At 37.8% G+C, this 23,025-nt stretch overlaps 1 protein-coding gene across 1 annotated transcript; it reads right to left on the minus strand.

The window, feature by feature from the left end:
• Nucleotides 1-1,664: 1,664 nt before the first annotated feature.
• Nucleotides 1,665-23,011, minus strand: LOC124155612 (2-(3-amino-3-carboxypropyl)histidine synthase subunit 2). Its single transcript, XM_046529591.1, has 7 exons — nt 22,608-23,011; nt 22,407-22,519; nt 15,874-16,133; nt 11,159-11,461; nt 6,022-6,260; nt 5,414-5,621; nt 1,665-2,090 (listed from the first exon to the last, which is right to left on the minus strand). Exons 1-7 carry the CDS (start codon nt 22,755-22,757, stop codon nt 1,723-1,725), a joined length of 1,641 nt encoding a protein of 546 aa, XP_046385547.1. The 5' UTR covers nt 22,758-23,011; the 3' UTR covers nt 1,665-1,722.
• Nucleotides 23,012-23,025: the final 14 nt, after the last annotated feature.

Genomic DNA, 23,025 nt, shown 5'->3' on the forward strand with positions numbered 1-23,025 from the left:
CATTGCGCCGGCTGCAAATTCAGTCTATGCATTCGTTTGAGGGTGCTCGGGCGGGACGAGGTAATCGGAGGGTGTGCCATGTTCAAATGGGTGCTGAGAGCAGACTCAATACGACGCGAGTGCACACGTGCATATTTGGTAGTAACTCGCAGGTAGTGTAGCTTCCACCTACACTACCTGCGCTCTGGATCCTAGTCCGTCAATGCATTCCACCACCAGCCACCACTGATATCCAGCATAATTAGACCAACAATCATGGGCCAAATACTTCATGACTCATTTCCATATCTGACATTTTTACTTATTGAAGGCGAGGAAAGTGGTAGACATGGACAATATTCCATAAGGCTGTCCACCATTATCAATGCCCTTCAACATCTAGGCAAAGGAAAAGGTGAGAGAGGCATGGAATGAGCTAGATGGAGCAGAAGTTGAAGGAGGCTGATGGTCCTTAATAACACCTAACTCCACCCTCCCTCTCCTTAGCAACCCTAGGAATGGCAGGCATCTTTTACTTATAAACTATATCAATGCCATAGTCTTCTACCTCCTCCTGTTACTTTTTAAAGTTTTAAAACTGACCCTTTCATTTATACTGCTTTTGTTTTCCCCTTTCATTATAAAGGATCTAAATTATAAATACCCTTTTCCCAGCCTGATGACTTTATTATCAATGGGGGAGGGAAGGTGGAAAAAATACCCCTATTCAATGTTCTCCCCATTTGACCAACATTAAGACTATGCTTTTCTGGAAATATTTTTCCCAAAAATTTTGGACTCGTCTATGTGCGTGAATGGTTGTTTTCCAAGTGCTTTTGGGTACATCTTTGATCATTAATAGGGTCCTTCAGCCTTGTAATGGGTCCCAGATTATCATGAAAGCAGATTTATGTTAGTTCTGCCCTTTCAGTTCTCACAAATGATCCTAATCGAGTTGCATGTATTAAGGCCATTTAACACAGAGCATGTCATTGCACAGGTTAGCACTGAAAACATGTTGAAATTGCGAGAATGCGAGCTTGGAATTAGAGCAGGGGCTATTTGACCACCCCTTATCTACACATGTGTTCCAGCAATTCACCGCTTTACATGACACAATTTTGATTGAGCTTTTATCAGATTATGTAATGACAAGCCCCTTGTCAAATGGCCTTTAGAGAGGTTGGGGATTAGCGGCTGTGGTGAAACTGTCCCTTTCCCCCTCACCAACAAAGTATTTTTAGTGCAATTGGGATGAGCATTTCTTTCTTTGCTATCAGGATCACCGAGTTGAATGACTCAAGGAATAACAGTTATGCATCACATACCAAGTCCTAACTTACCTAGTTTCATTTGTCTCAGTAGACCCAATATCTTGAATATGTTGCATCACAGTTTCCTTTCAGTTGATTGTCAAGGCTCAAAAATCCCAAGTCAGGTCCTGGGGCTAATTTCTACTGTTCATTCACTCCAAGCACTCAATACTCTCCCATAATCCAACGGGGATGGCCCTGATCCTGGAGCCCCCGTGAGCCTCAAACAATTTTTTTCCTACTCCAATGACCAGCAAGCAACAATGGATTTCCATATAATTCATCAAATAGGATAATCTCTACGGCTGGCAGCTATTCAATTAGCCAAAATTGTTTTACAATTCCAATTGCATAAGCCAATAAATTAACAAATACAACTCCAAATATTTTATTCCATTTTGTACACTCATTTTTTCATATCCAATGGGTTTCATTTCTGATCTTTTGTTCCTCCTAAAGCTTCCTTCTCTATTGTGTACCCAGAAGCAGTCCCAATCCTGCCGAGTTGCACAGAGGATGGAGATTGATTTTCTTCCTTGTTTAATTCCAGGCCCTTCCATGACCTGCCAGTCAAAAATTCACCACCTCCACCAACATGAACCACATCTATTGCCATTTCACTCCGTATGGCCAAATCTTTACAGTCTCCATCTTCACTATCACTACCAACTGCTCCAGAATTGCCAGCAGAGACACAAATCTGTCGTATCTTGCCACTGAGTAAGGAAACATCTGTTACATTCTGCTCTTGCTCATTACTTTGGCTACAGTCTTTCTCCTCTGAGTACGCAAGGCCACCTGGAAGTTAAGAGGATTATTATATAAGCACAATGAAAGAAAAACACTACAAATATGTACTAATTCTGCACATAGAGATTTTGAAAGACACTACCAGTTACAGACTTATGGAGGAAGTGATGTTATTCCAACTCTGTATATTTTATTTTTATTTATTTATTTTTATTTATTTCCAAATTCCCCGTAAACAGCACATTGTGGCCTTTACAACGGGTCTTCAACATTAACAAAGCACAGCACAAACATCCATGCCCTGGTTAGGGATCGCCTACCCAGGTGGGATTCGAACCCACGACCTTCGGATTGGCAGGCGAGGACTTTACCCCACCGCCACCGAGGCCGGTGATATTTGCCTTTTCTCTGTAAACAGGGTTTCCACTCAAACTAAATTATAAAATTCATGGTTTTCTCCAGGTTTTCACGGTCTATATGCCGTCAAATTAACAGTTTGTAGATAAACCATCTTATGCAGAAATATTGATTGTGCAATCATCGGCCGCACGTTAACTAAAAAGTTGACAAACGCGACAGACGCCGTGAATGCAAACGCAGCAATGAAATTGCCATCTCTCCTGACGTCACATTCACATATTGTTGGCAAAATTCAGGTCTAGCTAAAGGCTGCGAGTGGGAAAATGGAGAGACCAGGGTGCTAGGGAAGTTAAGAAGTTTCTGTATTTTCCCCAGGGTTAACGAACACTTTCGTTACCAGTCTTATGGCTTTCGTACAGGCTTAAGGTCAACGTGTTATCATGGCACACGGACCCCTAATTGAGCTTAGAATATACTTGTGCTGATAAATGCGTAAACAGATAAATCTAAAATTGACAGATCAAAAGAAAAGATTTTTTTAAAGGTTTTGTGATGAAATTCATAGCTTTTTCCAGGTTATTTCAAGGTTGATAAAATTTCCGGCTTATTCAAGGTTTTAAGGTTTTCACGGTTGAGTGGGAGCCCTGATAAACTATTGGTTAAAATAACAAAAACCTGGTATGCATAACCAGCATAGGCAAAATGATGGTATGTATAACCAGCATTAGGGTAAGTTTGAAAAAAATCAATAATAAGTTTAGTAAACGCTACAATGCTGGCTGACAGAGAATGCTGCTTAAGATGAGGCAATGTAACTAGCATCAATGCAGGGTGCCCTGATGACATTCATTGTTTAAAATTAAAATATTTTGGCCAAGTAACTCCAAAACAAGTCACCAAAAAGAAGTTAGTCATACGTGTTGAAAATGCACTGCAAAAACAGCCAAGGCAGGAAGCTGAGTCTACTTGTCACAAGGTTGCACACATCATCTCCAAAGCCCACCCAAAGCCAATTCATCTGACAAGGGAAACACAACATGGTAATCTCCACAAATATCATTAACGACTGAGAAAATTCTTGCAGATCCTTCCTATCAAAAGTAGGAAAAGGACCCCACAGCAAAGACTCGGAAAGAAATTAGAGAGTTAATCAAGTGGTCCAGCATTCCCTTGGATTTAAAAAAATTAAAAAAGTTTGTATACATCTCCACCACATGGTAAGTTTCATCGGATCTCACACTTGCAGCCCATTGTGGAGCGCACATGATCTAGTGTGAAGAATTGGCAGGACTTCATCGGCAGACTAAAACAACAGCAAAAATGGCATTTCAGTATCTTTCGATGATATCTTCTCAATCACACAAGCACCCATTAAAGATTCAATCAACATAATACGATAATAAGACATTATGGACTTTCAGCTGCCTTTCCACTATCACTAATAGTGGCCAACTTGTTAGTAGAACATCTATAAGAATAAACATTGGATGCCAGCAGACTAGCTTGTTGGCTACATTATTTTGATGACATCTTTGCAACCTGCCTGCCTGAACCCATGGAGAGAAGAAACTTCAGGGATTCCTTAATGAATTGAAAGCCACCTATCCCTTTATACAGTTCATCATTGCCATACAAGACAACGGGTCTCTATATTTCCTGGATGCCCTGATCAAGTCGGGAGTCAACAGGTCTTTATGACATTATGTTTACAGAAAGCCAACTCACACAAAATGCCACCTCCCACATTACCTTAGGACAAAAGTAGCTTTGGTTAAAAACTTAGTGCAGAGGCTGAAAATAGTATGCCGAGATTCCACTGTAGAATAAGAGGAAAAACACCAGAAGCACTAGGAATGACTACACGGAATCTTCTGTGAGAAAGAGCATCAGAATGAATTCAAAATCTACCAATAAAGATCACAATCTGTGAATAAAAGTCTCTTGTGACTTCATCTTGATGCAGACATATTGTGAGCTTCAAAGTCCCGCATATTAAGAGGCTTTGAAGTTCACAGTTAATCCATCGAAGCCAGTGAAATTACATGCTATTTATATAAGTTTCAGAGGTATTTTTCCCTTTCCATCTTCTAAGGACTGTTATTTGTTGTCGCCACAACTTTCCCTATCAGCTGATGATAACACCTGTCTTCCTATCTCCCACCCCTCTTCAGCAGCAGATGATATTCAGAAAATCATGAGAAGAATTCCCTTGGAACTAAATTTTCTAATTAAATAATGTATTTTAGCCATTCTATGGGAAAACACCGAAAGGAAGTTAGACAGTGAGAATGAGAGTTGAAATAACTTCCCACAGAAGTGAGATTTTTTATTTATTTTATTGGAAGTAAGGAAATAAAACTTTGTAAGGTTCACTGTTATAGCATTGAACCTTACAAAGTTTTATTTCCTTACTTCCAATATGGAGAGGTTTCACAAAGTAAAGCCTGAAGTTATTAGTTATATTTATTTTATATTTTTATTCATGACTGCTAAGAATGTTTATAAATCATCTTCACAGGGAAAAGGTAAATTTACTGTGGATATTTATATACAGAAACTTCAGATAAAATTAAAGGATGAGATGAGATAAATCGAGTTTTTCTGGCAAGGTATTATATTTGAAATTAAAGAAATTTACTAATAAGAACATGCATGTATTTAAAGTAAACCACATGAGTACAAGATTTCATTTTTCTCTAAACATACAATTATTTTTCAAGGAAAAAACTAACAAGGCACTGCAGTCTGTACAGCATCTGGACAAGAGATTTTACTTAAAACAGTATTCTGACATATTTGAAACAATGATTCATTAGAATATGGAGAGACAAGGGACATCTACGTTAGGTAAAAAGAGCGTAGGTTGAGATCATTATGGACAGATAAGTGTGATTTCAACTGGCTTGTTACAATAGAAACTGTAAGCCATGTTTGATAACTCTTGGATTGCTGATATTTAATACAAGCAATTAAAAGGCTAAAAACATTTAGAGAAAAAGGTTGTAACTTGCCTGGAAGGAACTCCCGAAAATCAGGAATGAAATCTAAACCACCCCACTGGTCCCACCTCTTCGTATTCACTTTACTTTCTTCATTACTGCTGGAAACATGGAAGGCAGCTTCAACTTCATACGGTGTCACAACAGGACGATGAAATTCACCTCTTATATCTAATTCACGGGCACATTCAGGGCAAGCAATGACTACAAAAACATCTACCTAAAAGGGAAGCGAAAGATATAGGAGGAATGGTTAACTAAAGAACAATGTCATATTCAGGCACATTTTCATGATAAAATAGAGAATTAAAAGATGACCAAAGATAACAAAGCAGTGAAATTTAATTTTTTACAAAAGGAAAATCAAAAACGAACTTTGACAAATGTGAATTAAAATCTATGATGAGGCAAGAAAATATTGACAAAGAAACTGGAAATAAAAATAATCACAATAAAATAAAGTAATTCTTGTGAAAATAGCACCCATCACCGATAAGAAAGAACTATTAATTGGATTAATTCATGCAAAAAACTATATTATATAAAATTTGGGTTACAATTTTAATATATCAATCATTCCAAGAGAATAAATCAAACTAGTCACTCAGGTAGAAACAAACCTCTAAAAAGTTGGCCAACTTGGGTGGTGTTGGACGACCAACAGCTAAAAGATAACATTTTCGTCCATGAGCACGAATAATAGACATAACACGATCAGCAGAAGCAAGAAAACCTTCCCTTCCTAACGTCCCAATCACTACTCCAACAACACTGGCTTCACGAACTTTCTCTACCAAATATAGTCGGCGGCGCAGAAACCTGTTCTGTTCATCCCATTGTCTTGGTTGCACAGTGATTTCTGAAAATGAAAATGGGTATCATAAAATAACTGTCTTGCGACAACTGATAACAATTTCTATATAATCTTTTGTATTGAATAAACCAAATCGCAGAATTTAGAGTCACAAAAAATGCATTCCCATAATGGTACTTGCTGCTTACTCGATATCGATTAGTTTTGGTAACTCTAGGATTGGGAATATATTATGGTAAAATTATGCAAGCCCTCTCCATTATAAAGAAGAGAAATTAAGTTTTCTCCAAATCACATTCTGCAGAGGACTGCACCCCAAAGCTACATATTTCATTCACTTGGTTGTAAATTTTTATGATATTACATTAACAAAATCTAGTTATACTTAACATCATACAACAGATAAAAATAATAAAAAATTTCATCAACAAACCATGTGAGGGGTATTTGGGAGTATTGTACATTCAAAATAAGTCACTTCACTGAGAATAAAACAGGAGGCATTCAACTAGCAACATTTTTAAATTCCCCCCTACATTATTTAGCCGTCTCTTCGTCCACTAATGTAATTATCATAATTATTAAACGATGCATAGAGTCAAAGGATCAAGGGGAAATTATAGAGTGTTAAAGTCAGGCTTCAACAAAGATGGCATTCCAAACTTAATTGTCACTTTCTTTTGAAGTATCAATACATTCTTCCAAGAGTAGAATTCACTGTTCCTAAACAGAGACACAATCATAATCCAACCTAAGTAACTAATATTTAATATACCCAAACCAACAACTTACCTGATATTAGCAGCACTTTTTGAATTGCTTATTGTTATCAACCTAACTCAGAAGTGGTCTATTATTGCACCAATTGCATGATAAGCAGGCTTTTTTTTAGAAGTGTTACAAAATCAAACAGGAGATTACTCATGCTCAACAAGTATATAATGTCTTGGTAACCATTAAGGCTTTCTCTAGAAACTGGCTGAAAAGGCCATACAGCTGGTTTACATGGCATGCATTTTTTGATCAAAACATTGAATCCAACATAGTGCAATCATTTGAATAGAATTAAGGGGTTTCTATTTTCCATTCGATCATTCAGACATTCACCTAAGTATTTGAATAGTTCGTGAGAGAAAAAACAGTTGCAAACAAATGCACTCCTTACAATGGTCTTTTGAGCACTAACAAAGAAAACAAAAATGTTTTTGGTATGTACAAGTAAATACTTGTTTCCCAACTGTTAGCCAACATTCCCTAATGTTTTGCAAAATTATAGGTCAAAGGCCACCAAAAACCACATAGAAAAATAGTTTCAATTGGTGCTGCACTCACAAGACCGTGAAAGCTGTTATATGACTCTTTTATTAGTTATATTAGATGCTATAATTCGGAAACAAACATCTTCAATATTAATAATAAGTACCAATTACTATCTCCTTCAAATTCCAACAGTTATCTGTTAACTGTAGAGACATTTCTAAATGCAAATGTCAGTTACATCGCCATATTCCACTTCCTGAATCATTATAAATCAGCCACAGTACGTAAAAATCAATCTTCATCGTGGAAAATATACAACACACCTCCAGAGTGATGAGATATCCTTAGGCAATTTCAAAATTACCCATGTGTAGTTAATCTTGACCCTGAGCCAGACAAGGTGAATTCTTCACTGGAGACTTTGGAAGCAGTAATGATGACACAGACAAAATGTCATCATTACCTAAACAGTTCATTCTATCAATTGAACGACCTTCAGCATTAACAAATAACCCAGAAATGGAAACTAGAGGCCAACAGCAATAAAAATAAATAACTATTTAAAACTTGCTACCCCTGCTTCAGTATTTGCCTGCATTATTAAGCAGTTTTGAGAGCAGACGTAAGTAAATGATTCAATTTAACTGGTAACAGGTTGAAGATAAAACAAAAGCTAACTCGCTGTAATCAACATCAATCATTAATATGATGTAGGTATTTAACCAACCTAGTGTGCACATGTAAGAATGGAAAAAAGCTCCACATTTCTAGTGTTTGCAAAAGGGATGCTAATTTAAAGGGCATTGAAGAGAAAATTAGAATTAAAATCTGTAATCCATTGGGACTTTTAATTTGGCCGCTAATAGTTATACATTGTGAAACAATTCATAGCTTGTCTAGCCGATGTTGAAATAACACCAAATGAATAAACATGAGAACTCCGACATGGCTGATGCTATTAATAAAATTTGGAAAACTAAATCAGCAGAAAAGATAAATCCATAGAATAACATCTAAATGCAAATATTCCTGAATGAGGTCATTCATAGTAAGTTGGAAGACAAGTGAGATGGAATGAAAGTCACAAATGTCATCAACTGAAAGAGAGAGTCTTTATTCCAAGCTCATCAAATTAGAATACACTTGAAATAATACATACTCGCATAATGTTCATATATGTATTACCAAAAACTAATAACACAATGAGATCTACAAATTATGACTTATTACAGCGACTACAAAAGTAATCACACTTGCATGGACAGAATTTCATGAGAATTCTTGAGTATCTTTCAATGACAACTACCAATTACTTGTAACAACTATCAGTTGTATACAAAATATTAAAAGTGTAAATATAGTATATAAAACAATAAAATGTATAAAATAGCATCTTCAAATAAATACTTAATTCAATGGCATATGTATTCACAGCTACTATAATGCTAAGATTTTTGCAAAATCACTGATAAACACCTTGTAACAAATATTGCACCATCTTCTTACACAAAAAATGGAGATCTGCAATGCTGAGGGAATGTATAGCATATAAGAAGTACCTAGTTATGAAAATACAAGGAAAATAAGACAGCAAAAAACCCTGGGATAAATTTTCACAATAAATCATCATTTCAATGAAATACAAAGCAGAGTTAGGTTGAAGAAGAGCTACATTGAGAATCACTTACTTCATTGGACACCAATGAAATATGCACTTTACCATGGAGTTTCGTGAAATGAAAGAGCATAAAATTGGTGAGTTTAAGATAAAAATTAGCGAAGCATATGAATATTCAATAATACTTTTGGAGGAAATTAAATTGGAGGGATTTTATTCACACTTAGAACCATTTCGAAGTATGGATTAGGGAAGGATTAATGGCCTGTTTAAGACACTTAAAGCTTTTTTCTCAGGGAGATGAGCACAATGAAGTGCCTGTGGAAAAAGGACGGCAAATAGGCATGAAAACATTCAGGCCTAAAACTCTAACAGTAGCTCCAGTCATCATTGACTTCATTTTATCCAATAACAAGAACATTTAAACATATCACACTATTTTAGTGACTAAATAGGCCTATCTAAATAAGTGAGATCATGAATTTCAGTTTTAACAGTAAAATTCCTCCCTATAATATGTATTATGTAATTCTAAAAGAGAAATATCACAACAGTAACAACTATTCTATCACTAACTTTAAAATCACATCACATATGATAGTTTATATACATAATTGACAGAAACTGCCAAAAGGCTAACAAATAAATGACAAGTAGAAAGTTAAAAAAATAATTCAAGTACAAAATGGCCTGCCAAATCCATGCTCCTAAAAGATATGTACAAACACTCCTTGTGATTTTGGCTTTGGGATAACTACATCAACTTTTCTCACTTCCTGTACTTCATTATTTACACACAGCAAATTTTCTATGCATTTATTTAGAGTTTCGATTTTCCAACTTTACTACTGTTCATAGCTTAACCTTAGCACTCATTACATTCACCAAGTAATTGTCGGAATCATATAAATAAAACAGTAATTAAATAATGTATTCAACATAGTTGAGACTCTTTCACCTAGACTTCAGCTGAAAAATTAATGTTTTAAACATTTTTCCATTGAATTTTTCGATGTTCATCACTAATTCTTCTATAAACTTTATTCCACCACAATCAAAAGAATTAATCCCATTCAATTCTCACCTCCTGGACATCTATATGCCTTGATTTGCCTTTGTTAAAAATCTCATAGAAGTCACAAACACTTATTGTTTCAATGATTTACATTAACAATCAAATGTATAGCAATAAAAATGTTTTTCGTTGATAGTGATGACATTAAAAACATCTCATCTAAATAACTCTTAAAGTTTTTTTTTCAAAAATAAAATATTAGCTTTCACACTAATTACTAAAAATTTATCCTCAGTCTCCCATCATTTCTCATGTCAATATTCTATGATGGCTGCATAGTTTCTAAGTCATCACACAGGTTTAGTTTGATTTGGCATCTCATTCCAAATACAGAATTCTGCATTTCATGTGTGTCTATCCTCTCTAAAGGAACGTGTATAGCAAAAGATTGTAGTTATAAAAATAAATGCATCAATAATGCTAAAATAATACTGATCACTTTACCCCTTTCAGTTTTTAAATTGCATATGAAACACAGAAATAAATTCTATCAATTTGCAAACAAAATTAAATGGGCAGCATTAATATATTCAATATTTAAAAAAAATCAAAATTCAACCACAAGTTTTCACTGAATACTCGCATTAGGCCTCAATGCAGCAATATGAGTCAAAATTTAACCAAAAACGGCTCAATGACAGCATTTCCAGAATTCCTCGGTTGTATCCATTCCAGAAATGTATTTTTTCTACATCACATTACATTTACTTCCTAACATTGAAACACACTAAAACACATTTGGTTTTTTTCATCTAATTATAGCAGTATCATGTGATTAGGTCTGGTGAGACAAACATCTAGAGAAATATTTCACCCAAGAAGCAGAATACCACGCCTATGAATGATAGGAAATGCTGCATAAGAGTAAATGCAAATAAGAAGCACATATAGGCTTCCAAGAAACCACAAGTATATTAGGCCAAACAGTGCACAAATGTGATCCATCCATAACTTATTTATAACATGCTTTGCATGTGAATTGGACATTACCTCCATCATCTTTGACAAAGCATCGAAAGCAGGGATGGCCCCTTAGAGTAAGCGTAAGGTTGTCCAAAGTTATGTTGTCTTCCCCAAAAAAGACTAGAGTTGGGATGATGCGGGGATCGTCATTCTCATATGCCACCGGGAGGCAGAAAGAGCGGCCCAAACATGTGCAAGAGTGGCCTCTCTTGCTGCTCAATTGGCAGAAAGGACCACACTTTTCAAACTCCTTCTCCAAACCGGTATCCACACACAGCTGGCTGATGATTAAAGATGTAAACTTTGGTGAAAGGATCTGCACAATTTTCTCTGGAAAGATAAAGGAACTTTTCTTTACAAAGATGAATGATTATCCCTGTGCAATAAACCACATCACGATGTTTTCGATTGAAAATTAATATCACTTATTAACTTTCCTTGATATAACTTTATTACACTCATTTTTTGCATTCTTTGCTATGCCTATGAGGCTGGGAATATTCTTGTGAGTTATAAAACAGATTAAGTTATAAGAGGAAGGAGAGATATTACATATTGAGGAGCGAAAGAGCTTAGGTAAAGTGGAACTATGTGAGGAGGGAAAGGAAGAGAGAGTTTTATGGCAGAAATTTAGATTAATAGGCTAAACTGAAGAAGGAAATTAACAGTAGGAATAGGTATTGTGTGATTATTTTCCAGCTTGTATGATTATTTTCCAAGTCAACCTAACAGAATGGGTAGATTACCAATAATAATAATAATAGAAGCAACATCAATATTCCTCAAATAATCTATTCTATCCATGCAAAATCCTATTCCATCTCATCTCCTACAATTTTAATTGTAATGATAATTTTCAAATATTTTACAGTTATTTTTACTAATTTATCTTATCTTCCCTAAGTCGAAAGAAATTTTGTGAGGATTTTCCCTGACAAGGCATGAAAATCTAAGGCATTTTGCATTTTCCCCGATAGATTGTTATGTAACCTAAATGTCGTAGTCGATTTTGTAGAGCTGGGCTAATCTCTTTTCACCAGTTTTTTTAATAAGCCCAGCAAGAATATCATCAATTTCATACGCTTTATTCATCGGTACGTCCTTTATTGCCAGGCCAACTTCAGATCTTAAGTTCAAAGCTCCCTAATCATCCTTTCCAACTTCATTTTCCCCTTCCAATATTAGCAATGCAAATCTTCCAGGAACTCACTCCATATCGGTCATCATTTTTAATCAGAAGATCAACATTATTGCTCTTAATGGCATTACATCTGGCCTTCTGCTCCTTGAAGTGGTCTCTTACTATCCTACAGCCAGTTTCTTCTTTTCCACAGGAGAATTTATGTATTTGGCACATCTTTGCATCCACATTTCACTAGCTTTCCTTGCTTTGATACTTACTTCATTCCTTTTTTTCTGGTAGTCAAGTTATCCTTTTTTGGTTTTTGTATTCTGGCACTTCCTTATTTCGTCAATAAGTTCTCAGACTTCATCCGTGATCCATGGATTTTTTCCACATCTACAGCTTTTCTTCTCCTAAGAAATTCTTTTGCCACCCCCTGTAGTCCACTTTTCATGTCTTTCCAGCAATATTCAACCAATTTATAGGAAACATTGTCTACTATTTTACTCTCTACAGCTTCTTGAAATGCTAGCTGTTGTAGAGCCTCCATCAATTTTTCTACCAGCCATACATTCATCACAGTACTCTTCCTGAATTTAAGGTGACACTTCATCATCACTACATTATGAATGCTGTCAGTATCTACCCTTGGGTGGCTTCTGCAGTCTTCCAACTGGTTTTTAAATCTGTTTCATCTGTTTAAATCTGTAAAGGTATAGTACACATATCTTAAATGTTCTCTATGTCCTGGTATTTTTCATGTGTATCTTCTTCAGTTATAATTTTTAAATAAGGGTTTTGCAACCACAAGATTGTATTCCATGCAGAATTCTAGTAATATTCCTCGCCTTCCATTTCAATTGCCTGATCCATATTCTCCAACTATTCTTCTGTCTTGATCTCTGATGACAGCATTCCAATCTCCTAAAATAATTTGATTCCCTTACCTGTTTGATTACTTCTGCTATATCCTTGTAACACCATCTAACTCTTCACCTTCACAGCCTGTCATTGGGATGAAAACCTGTGCCACCAAGGTTATCTACAGGTTTATTCTCACACTTAATCATAACTATCCTTTCATTATACCGCAGAAAGCTTTTCACATACAAACATTACCACACCTGCAGTCAGTCGTATGAGTATCACTGAACAAACCACTGTGGCATCCACTAGAGATGGATGGTTCCAGGATTTTTTTTCGGATCCGGATCGGATACTTGATTTCAGGTGTTCAATCTTTGGATATTTTCGAATCCAAATGCATTTTTAATTGCCTGCTACAAAACCAAGTAATTATTCAAGTTCTTTCTAGGTACATGCAATCAAAGGAATGCTATTTAGATTCGCATACTAATTTAATATTGAACTGATTAAAAATAATTTTTAAAGCTTAACATCAAGTTATTTGACAGTATTCAAATTTTCCTCACACAGGTTTCCCCTGAATTTTGTCACTTTTTCGTCGCATGCTGACTTGTTTTTCACCTGCAAATGCTTCGGTCGTGGTGAGGTGGATTTTGCACTTCCTCGCGATAGCTTCAAGCAACAGTTCATGCACATGGCATACCTCTCCTTTTCTCGATAAAAATGTTTCCTTGCAATGAAATTTTTTAAGAATATATCATTAAATTAAAGTGACACTGCGCAATCTGTGGCATTAGTGACAATGTTTAGAACAACATTGACTTCACCTGCAATGAGGTGCGGGAACAGAACGAGACCACTACGATCTCGTGACGAAGGGGTGAGTAGCAGAAGCACTTAAAGGAGAGGTGGAGGGGAAGGAGAGCAATCCCTCCATCCTCCAAGCAACGAGACCACGAATGAGGGAGTTAAGGACGAACATGTCAGATTTTGTGACGTTGCGTCATAGCCTTCAAAGCGAAGCCGGGAGAGCTATGTGATCATGACATAGGCAGTTCGCATTTCCAGTCCATCTCTAATTGTTTGAAAGGGCTAATGCTATGCTTGTTTATTTGAAAATTGTGCTGTTTGGACAATGTTGAATATTAGCAGTCTAGTTGTAACTAGAAAACTTAGTGGCAATCAATTAGAGCAGAAAAACTAAAATATTGTCAGAAATGCATCGTGTTTTGTCTCATTTTTTAAAAATCTCATGCATGTCATCCAATTTCAAAAGCTATCAAGACATCTTGAAGCCCAGAAAGTCACTCTCTGAGCATTTATCCTCCAGAAATGGAAAATTGAAGTAGGTAGGCCAAAAAAAGGTCAGTTGTTGAGACAGGATAGGGATGAAACACGTTTTGATTGTTCTCGTGTAACTTGATATTTTCCTTTGAAGACAATGATATATGGTCTGCGTGATCTCGGAAAAGAAAAAAAAATCAGAGGCACAGACTGATAGAGGGCCGAAGGTGGTTTTCTGAAGTCTGCAACGTACATAGCTACTTTTGACACGGCTATAATTCTACGACACTGAGATTCTCCCAATGATAGTTCAATCTCTTGAGAAGAGTCACACTATGTGCCAGTCATATTTCGCCTTTTTTATTTTCCTGAAATTCTGCTACATAACCCCTGCGAGATCTTTTAAACAAAATGGTTCATGAGAATGACAAGCATCACAGTGCAACAGAGCATTTGAAGAGAGAATAGGAACTCTTTCCACTCTTATTGCATTCACTGAAGCTATGATTTAAAATTTTGGATCCAGATTCGAAGTCTTCCGTGACTTAGGATCCAATGTACCCAATGAAGGACAATATCCGCAGATATTTGGATCCAAGGTATCCTATCTGACCATCCCTAGTATCCACCTTCACTCACACGAAGAAGAGCTGCTGCCCATTCCTCTGGGTGTTGAGAAGCAAAATTATTGGCAGCCTTCTGAGCCAATTTATAGTTTCTTCACAGGTTTCAGTTTTATTCAAATGGGCTACCTTACCCAAGTCGATGGTGGCAAGGTAAAGTCCTCGCCTGCCAAACCACAATCGCAGGTTCAAGTCTCACCTGGGTAGGTTGCCCCTATCCAGGGCATGGATGATGATCATGGGCATGAGGGCATGGATCATATACGTTTGATTGTTAACTGCTATGAAATCCCGAAAGAAAAATAGCACTGTCTTCAGTGGTGGGTCAATAAATAGACCAAAACCCCCTCTTAACGCCGTCACATTTTTCTATGACAGCTTATTTGACAAGCTAACTCCTTTTATCACAGCAAACGTCAATATTTAGAGGTTAACCAACCATTCACTACCTGATTCATACAATCAATGGCTTTACGCTTAGCCACAAGAAAATTAATTATAGTAGTTACAATTAATTAGCTAGTTATTTATGGTTACAATTAATAATGTTTCGACTATGTATGCAGGGACATATGGTGTTTGCACAGAGAGATTAACAAAAAGTCATTTGCAAGATCTTTTTTGATAATTCTAGAGAGCTTAAGAGATTCAGTCATAGGTCCTGATATTATTCAATAGGTAGGGCTGGATAGGGTTGAGTGGAAAAAAGACATTGAAGGTAGATGATGGGAAAGACCAAGGGACTGGCTAGTGCCTCTACTAAACTGTACTTGTGAAAATTGAAGAAATCTCTAGTAACACTACCTTGGCTGGATACAATCATAAAAATATAAAATTAGACTTACTCACTAACGATGCCACAGATATATCATAAGCTAAGAGAAGAGTTGATGATGGATCATCAAATGCTGCTTCGAAAGCTTCCAAAAGACCTCCACCATCCTCACGGTCAAGCAGCTTTATGAAAGTCACACCAAAATCGCTGAGTAATGGAGTGAAGACATGTAGGACAGGTAACTTTTTAGTGGGGCTGAGACAGGAACGGCCAAAGTGAATCACTGCATCACAGCCAGCATGCTCAGCTGCAATTTCATCCACACAACAACTGAAAATAATCAATAGATATGTCAGCTTGACCTTGACAGCTAAATAAAAGTTTGCTGAATAGTACTGGGTTTTGTATCACCATGAACAATAGATATGTTATAATTATATGTATATATGTTATTATTGATTATAGATACATATATTAAATATATATATATAAGTTATTAAAATACCAAAGAAAAATATATACAAATACAATGAAAGTATTCCACTGGCTACGCTAGGTTTGCATGGAGCATTATATGGATTCCCCCGCCCTGTCTCCTCTCACACATTGGACTTCCCTTTTCAATCCAAATTAAAGATTAATCCCTGTACTTCAATAAATCCTATTCCCTTTGACCCCTTCCCACTTATCAAACGGTCTACCATCTAATGTGTTTTTTAATATACCATCCCTGCTGAATACACGCTCCATCCAATGCCTTTGCAACCTCAGTATCTCACTCAACATTTGTCTTCCCACCCAACATTTTTAGCATGTTGTTGTTCCTAATCCTCTAGGTCCACTTCATTTTCCCCATTCTCCTCTATGTATGTATATCTATATCTAGAAGGCCTCCAGTTTTCTCTCATTCTCATTTTGCAGCATCCATGTATCCACAACGCGTTACACTTCAAATCAGACTCTTCAAAAGCATTTTCTTTAAGCTCTTACAACAAAACTCTTTCTTATCTCAAAGGCTCTTTCCTAGATTAGGGATTTAGGTGGGATAGCAGCACTACCAGGACACTCAGACCTAAGAGTCCATAGTGCTCGCAACCAATTAATGATCACCTTTAGAGACCAATGACCTTGATAAGGTCCAGCAGGTCCCCAATGTGTGCATCAGTAACATCCTTAGATTCCATGAAAGATGAGCCCAGGAGCCTATAATGAGTCATCACAATTACTGAACATTCAAACAGCAGATGGGTCCCTGTTTCATCCTCATATTTACACCATTTATAAACGAACGATCTCGAAATGCCTAGGAGGTGCAGATGTCTCATTACATGGTAGTGACCAGTGAATAGGCCCACTAACGTTCAAAGCTGACTTACAATTAGTAGTTGACAAAGTAGAAGTCTCCTTTTAAGTCGTGGGCGAAGCTTCTAAAAAAAGGTTGTTCAGTCTGTTATTAGCTTGGTGTTTGATACCAGGTCCTTGAGAATCGGGCAAGTCCCCACATTCTGATCTCGGCAATCCCTGTTGAAGGTGCAATTGACACAAACGGTTCAGGGTCAGTTGGGGTTATCCTTCACCAATTCACCTCCAATTTCATTTTCAGTAATACCACCTCTTTTCTGGCTCCAAGAAAAGTTTTATTTTGTATCAGTTACTGAAATGATTGAGTGCCATGTGCACTAAAGGAGGGATCGAACAGTATCTAACATAGCCTTCCCCACCACCAGGATTTGAACCAGGGGCCATAGAGTGGATAGTCAAAACTCTAACAACCACACCCATCTGTAACCAGGTAAAAGTGCAGGGAAATCATCTGTAGGTACTATGCAAATTTTAAGATTATAAGATATACCACCACTAATTTTAAAAATATGTGCAGCCACATCCAAGAGGTCCGAAGAGCAAGGTGCCATATCCCCAGTGAAGTTAATGGAGTACTCCAGGATTTTCAAGTAGTGGTAGTATTGAGATTTATGGTGCCTCAATGGCTTGGTCCTTTCGCACCACTACAGTATTTTTTAATTTCAATACTTCAACGGAAATAAAATACTTATTTCCTTGAGGAACCGAAAGGTATTATTTAAATTGGTAGGATGGTCTCCTAGAAGTGATTCTAGGTCTCCCACTAGATTAATTCTTTGGCCAAAGCATCTGCCTTCTCATTCCCAGCTATACCCTCATGTCTCGGGACCCACAGAAAACAAATACTAACTCCCTTTCTCATAAGGGTCAGCAGCAGACAGTGTATGTCCTGTAAGAACGGGCGCACGGGTCAGAAACCAGAAATGAATAGTAGCGAGCTCAGGGAGTCAGTGCATATGACGAAGGAGCCACAGTCGTCACTTAGGACTTCTAGAGTTGTTTTTATAGCATAAAGCTCCACTTTGAAAACACCACACATCAGATGTAACCTCGCCCTGATGTCCCCATGGAGAGGGGAGAACGCTACACATGCACAAGCAGAGATATTCTTTGAACCGTCTGTGTAAACGGGGGTAAGGTGGGGTGATTCCATCGAAACATTGCAAACAGACGCTGATACTCCGAGGTAGTAGTGGATGAATTTGATCAAGATCGTAAAAACATATAAACTACCGGAGTGGGAGTCATCCAAGGGGGTGTACCGAGTACGAAACAGGATTCAATTTAGGCAGCCTGATATCGCACCCAAGAATAAAGTTGTTAAAACTGACTTATTGGTTTAGTTGATCTAGTCCTTTGGTTAAAAACATTCATAAAAACGGGGTTTAAAAAGTTTGTCATAACATGGATGGCTGAGGCAGCTAGTGAACAAGGGATTCTAGGTTAAATGGGTGACCGGTGTACTCTCCAGCAGATAAACGTTGCCCACCATAATAGCCTTGGGGGTATGCACTGTCACCGCCACTGCTTGAAACGGTGTGTTAAGCATTACTCGGGAGGTGTAAAGTGCCTCCCGAACACAAACCATCACTCCACCAAGGGCTCGTTGACCACTGGTATAATCCAATCTAAAAACGTTTAAATGTTTTAAAAATCTCTTGTCAGTGTCTTTAAAGCGCATTTCCTGGAGACATACAGGACAGGTAAAAATCTCAGATTAAAATATCCAGCTCCTCCTTATGCTTACAAAAACCGATACAGTTCCACTGCACGATTTAGGATGAAGCCATGATTAGAAATTTAAAAGAGGATTAAAACTAAAATGAGCAGTTGAGTCGCAAAGGGCGCTTGATGGGACTCTTCTCCCCTCTGCTCTCAATTTTGAGGATATCTGCGTCGGATAGGTATTCTACCTCCGTTTGATCTGTTTCGCTCTATAGAGCCTTTCCAGATAAACCGGGGGACTGAGAATTCCCACGCTTGGTTTGCGTGGCCACGGCGTTGATTTTGTTACGGTTCATATTTGGAGACTTCGCTCCCACAATTTTATCCTTGTTTGCCGCATCTGTGGCTTTAGCTGGCATGGCCGATTTCTGCTCTTCAGCTTTCGTATCTTACATATTTACATTTCCTTCCATCTGGGTCGAGATGGTGACCTTAGCGATAGGAGCGGAAGCGATTTGGGCGAAGGATTAAGGAGCTACTAGAGCTCTGTACTTTTTCCTCGCCTCAAAGTACAGTGTTTTATCTACCGTCTTGATTTCCATTATCTTCAGGCATTTGCTAAAGTACACGCGGCAATCTCACTATAGATGCAAGGCTGGTCACCATTGCACTCACCCTCATGCCACAGCGTGGGCAGGTGGCCTTGCCTTGGCACCGTGTGGCCATGTCACCGAATTGCTGGTACTGGAAGCATCTTAGGGGTGCTGGTACGATGGTCGCACTGGGACCGATTCATAGCCTATGAACCATGTCAGAGAGTGTGTCGCGCACAAATGTGAGTATGACAGATGTCTTGCCTATTCTCTCTCCATTATGCCTTGTAGTGAGTCGACGAGCATCAGAGACTCCTTGAGAGGCCATCTCACATTTGATCTCGTTGATCCCAACGTAAAGTAGATGATAATAACTTACCATTCCCTGACAGTTGTTTAGGGTGGAATGCACCTTGACCCTGACAGGAATGTCATGAAGCTTATTTATTTTTAAAAGTTTCTCTCTTTGGGCCTTATTTTCCGTTTCAGTAAGCAGTGTGCCGTCCTAAGCTTTTTGGCTGATTTGAGCTCCCCAGGAGCCAAACCCAATAAGAATTTATGAATAAGGAAGGGGGACACCTTTTTCAGGTTCTCCCCTTCCTTTTGGCATCTCATTACAAGGTAGCACTGACTAGTTCTGTACACTTTTATTCACCCGTCGTCTGGATGGGATCTTTTTGTCGGAGGAAGATTTTCTTCTGCCATCTAAATGTATAGAATTCATCCCTTGAGCTCCCCACGACGCCACACATTTGCGATGCCACCAGCAAGCCAGTGTGGTCGTCAGGGCTATCCAAGGGATATAGGACTATCAATTAGAGAGTCTCTTTCGGGTTAGAACCTCAGTTTCAGGGGCCCTCCTAACCCACACGCCACCCAACGAAGACCCCCATATCTCCAGCACTAACCATCTGCACTAACATCCTGGCGTGTGCTTGAAAGGAGCTGCCAGGAGCCGATTGACTGAGAGTGGGCTAGTTACCAGCCACCTGTCTCGGAGAGTCAGGGGCCAAAGTCGAGTGTTGGGGATACTCCCATCCTACAGAGGAGGTCCCCTCAGCCACCTGGATCCCCGTTCCTACGACACGGGTCGCCACGCACGGCAAACACACGGGTGGGCTAATGCAAGATGGTATCACCTCACACAGACAGTCAAGCCCACAAGATTGAACTGCCTCTCTAATGACTTTGATGGCCTGTATGCTCTTTGACTCTCAAAGGTGCCGATCATAAGGATTTTCTGGAACTGAATCCACAGAGCTTTAAGCCATGCTAGGCTGAAAAACTCTGTCAGGATGGATTAAATTCCATGAGCCCAAGATAAACATTAGAGGACTTTACCCTGCCACGACTGGGGCTGGCATTTACCATTACATGCACAGGATCACACGATCATTTCAAAACTCTTAAGAACCTCAATTGTCTAGACATCCCAGTGCAATCATAAAAGTCACAATATCTTTGTCTTAGCCCACTTTTAACTCATTGCGGACGGATCATGAGCATACTCGTGTTTCGCAAGCCATCTGTTACGGATAGATCACGAGATAACTCGTGTTTTCTACACACTACCTTCATATGCCACATGCAATGATACATTTAAAGACAATGCTTGTAAAAATTATTTATTCATATTATGAAATTAGGTTTTATCTTTAAACACTAAAAATTTGAAAGAGATATTGTAAAAAGTTATTCAGATGTAAACCAAATTAAATTTGCATTAAAAAAACAGCCTGCCTTGAAAAATACGCAGTAACTGAAGTAAGTTCGAAAAAAATATCTGGTCCTTAATATGTTAGTATTGAAATCCCTTTATCCACCACAATAATTAGGGGATGCTTCATTACACCACTGACTATAACATTGCATATATCTTTTCTTGAAGCTATGCTAAGGCTCTCATGTGCGAATATTTCCTATAGAAAGTTGCAATGATAAACAGTTAAGCAATATTTATACATGAAGTGGTGGACTATGGTTTTCTGGTCAATGTGGTAAGTACTGCTTCGCTGTTACAAAGCAACCACCTCAGGCAAAAGCCATTCACTTATGCTCAGCCGCATCATAATTTTCTTTCCTTATCAACATGTCTGAGGTCCATGTGATGCAACATTCTAACTGCAAGAGGTAACTAAATTAATGACACTCAAAATTATAATTATTGGTTGAAATGATAATTTGGTTTTTATCTTAATATTGACCATCCACTTACTTATCTATTGTCTACTTAGCATTAATTGCAATTAGCATTGTCCTGGTAATACTTCATTCCAGCCACACAAACTTTCTAGTACATCTCGGAAATAATAAATACTCTCCAGGCACTAGCAACACATCAATGCAGTAAGTCATGATATCGGGAATAATTACAATAAGAACATTTTGAACATAAAGGGGGAAAATGATGATTACCAATTCTATAAAGCATTTTAAAATGAATTACTCCCCACACAGCAAGGGATGTTCTACAAATAATCCATTTAGATCCCTATCTGGCCTCAAAGACATTGCAAACCATTATGGAATATAACTTGAATCTTCTCTGATGCTGTGGTCTACTCATATATCAAAAATGATCATGAAAAGTTGGGAATGGCATTAAACAGTGACAGAATATTAAAACGAACTTTTTTTTTAGATTATGCCAAAAAATCCTATTGCGAATTTCATTTTAGCATTCCCAATGCCAAAAGTATCCCCAAAAACAGACGGACAAAAGTAACGGATTTTCGTATGCTCCCTGAATGATCTCAATGTTCACATAATATCCTCAGGATTCCACTGGGATATCCCAGGAACATTATTTGGGGAAATTGCTGAGATATACTTTAGTGGCAGGTGAATAATATAGTCCAGGAATATTTTCAGAACAAAGAGAATATTCTTGGGGTATTCCAATATCCCTTCGAGACTATGCTCATCGTATTTATAGGATATTCCTCTGCTGTGGGACATAAAATCAAAAAAGGTTATCTCTTACCTGCCGTATGTAGTATCACCCAGTATATATACTTTTCTACCAAGTAAACTTTCAATTAGGCGGGCAACATTTGCCGAATCACCCAGCATTTCATCGGGAAATTGAAGTGCAACCTGAAAAATATTATTTAGGCCCAATAAAAATAATTCAATAGAAACAATTAAAGTTAACCCTATACGGCAAAAAATCACAAAGTCTTGCCTTGTCAACATTTTTACGCTTTATCCACGAGATGCATTTATCAATCTCATAAACAACATTAATTTGCTCAAGAGGAGTTGAAAAACAGCCGTCAGATTTCACATTTCGTTGCAGGGCATCTGTTTCACTACTGCTAAAGGCCGATGACATAGTGCTTACGAGCGAGACAAAGCAAATTCCTAGGTAGTAGAAGAGCCTAAGTGCTCCTGAAAATCTCAGCTCTAATGTGCACTATTATCAACAGCAAAACATTCCCGGGGATATCTTACACAACACAGCTTCATGAATCAACAGCGATCCTAGATTCTCTGCGAAATACAAAACAAAGAATGAACCTAATACCTAATAAGAACTAATTTTTCTATCTAGATTTTTGTTTTTAACTTCTTTGTACTCTTTGGCTGTCAACATGTAGCGA

The sequence above is a fragment of the Ischnura elegans genome, chromosome 3 (genome assembly GCF_921293095.1).
Source record: "Ischnura elegans chromosome 3, ioIscEleg1.1, whole genome shotgun sequence".
In the NCBI taxonomy this organism is placed as follows: domain Eukaryota; kingdom Metazoa; phylum Arthropoda; class Insecta; order Odonata; family Coenagrionidae; genus Ischnura; species Ischnura elegans.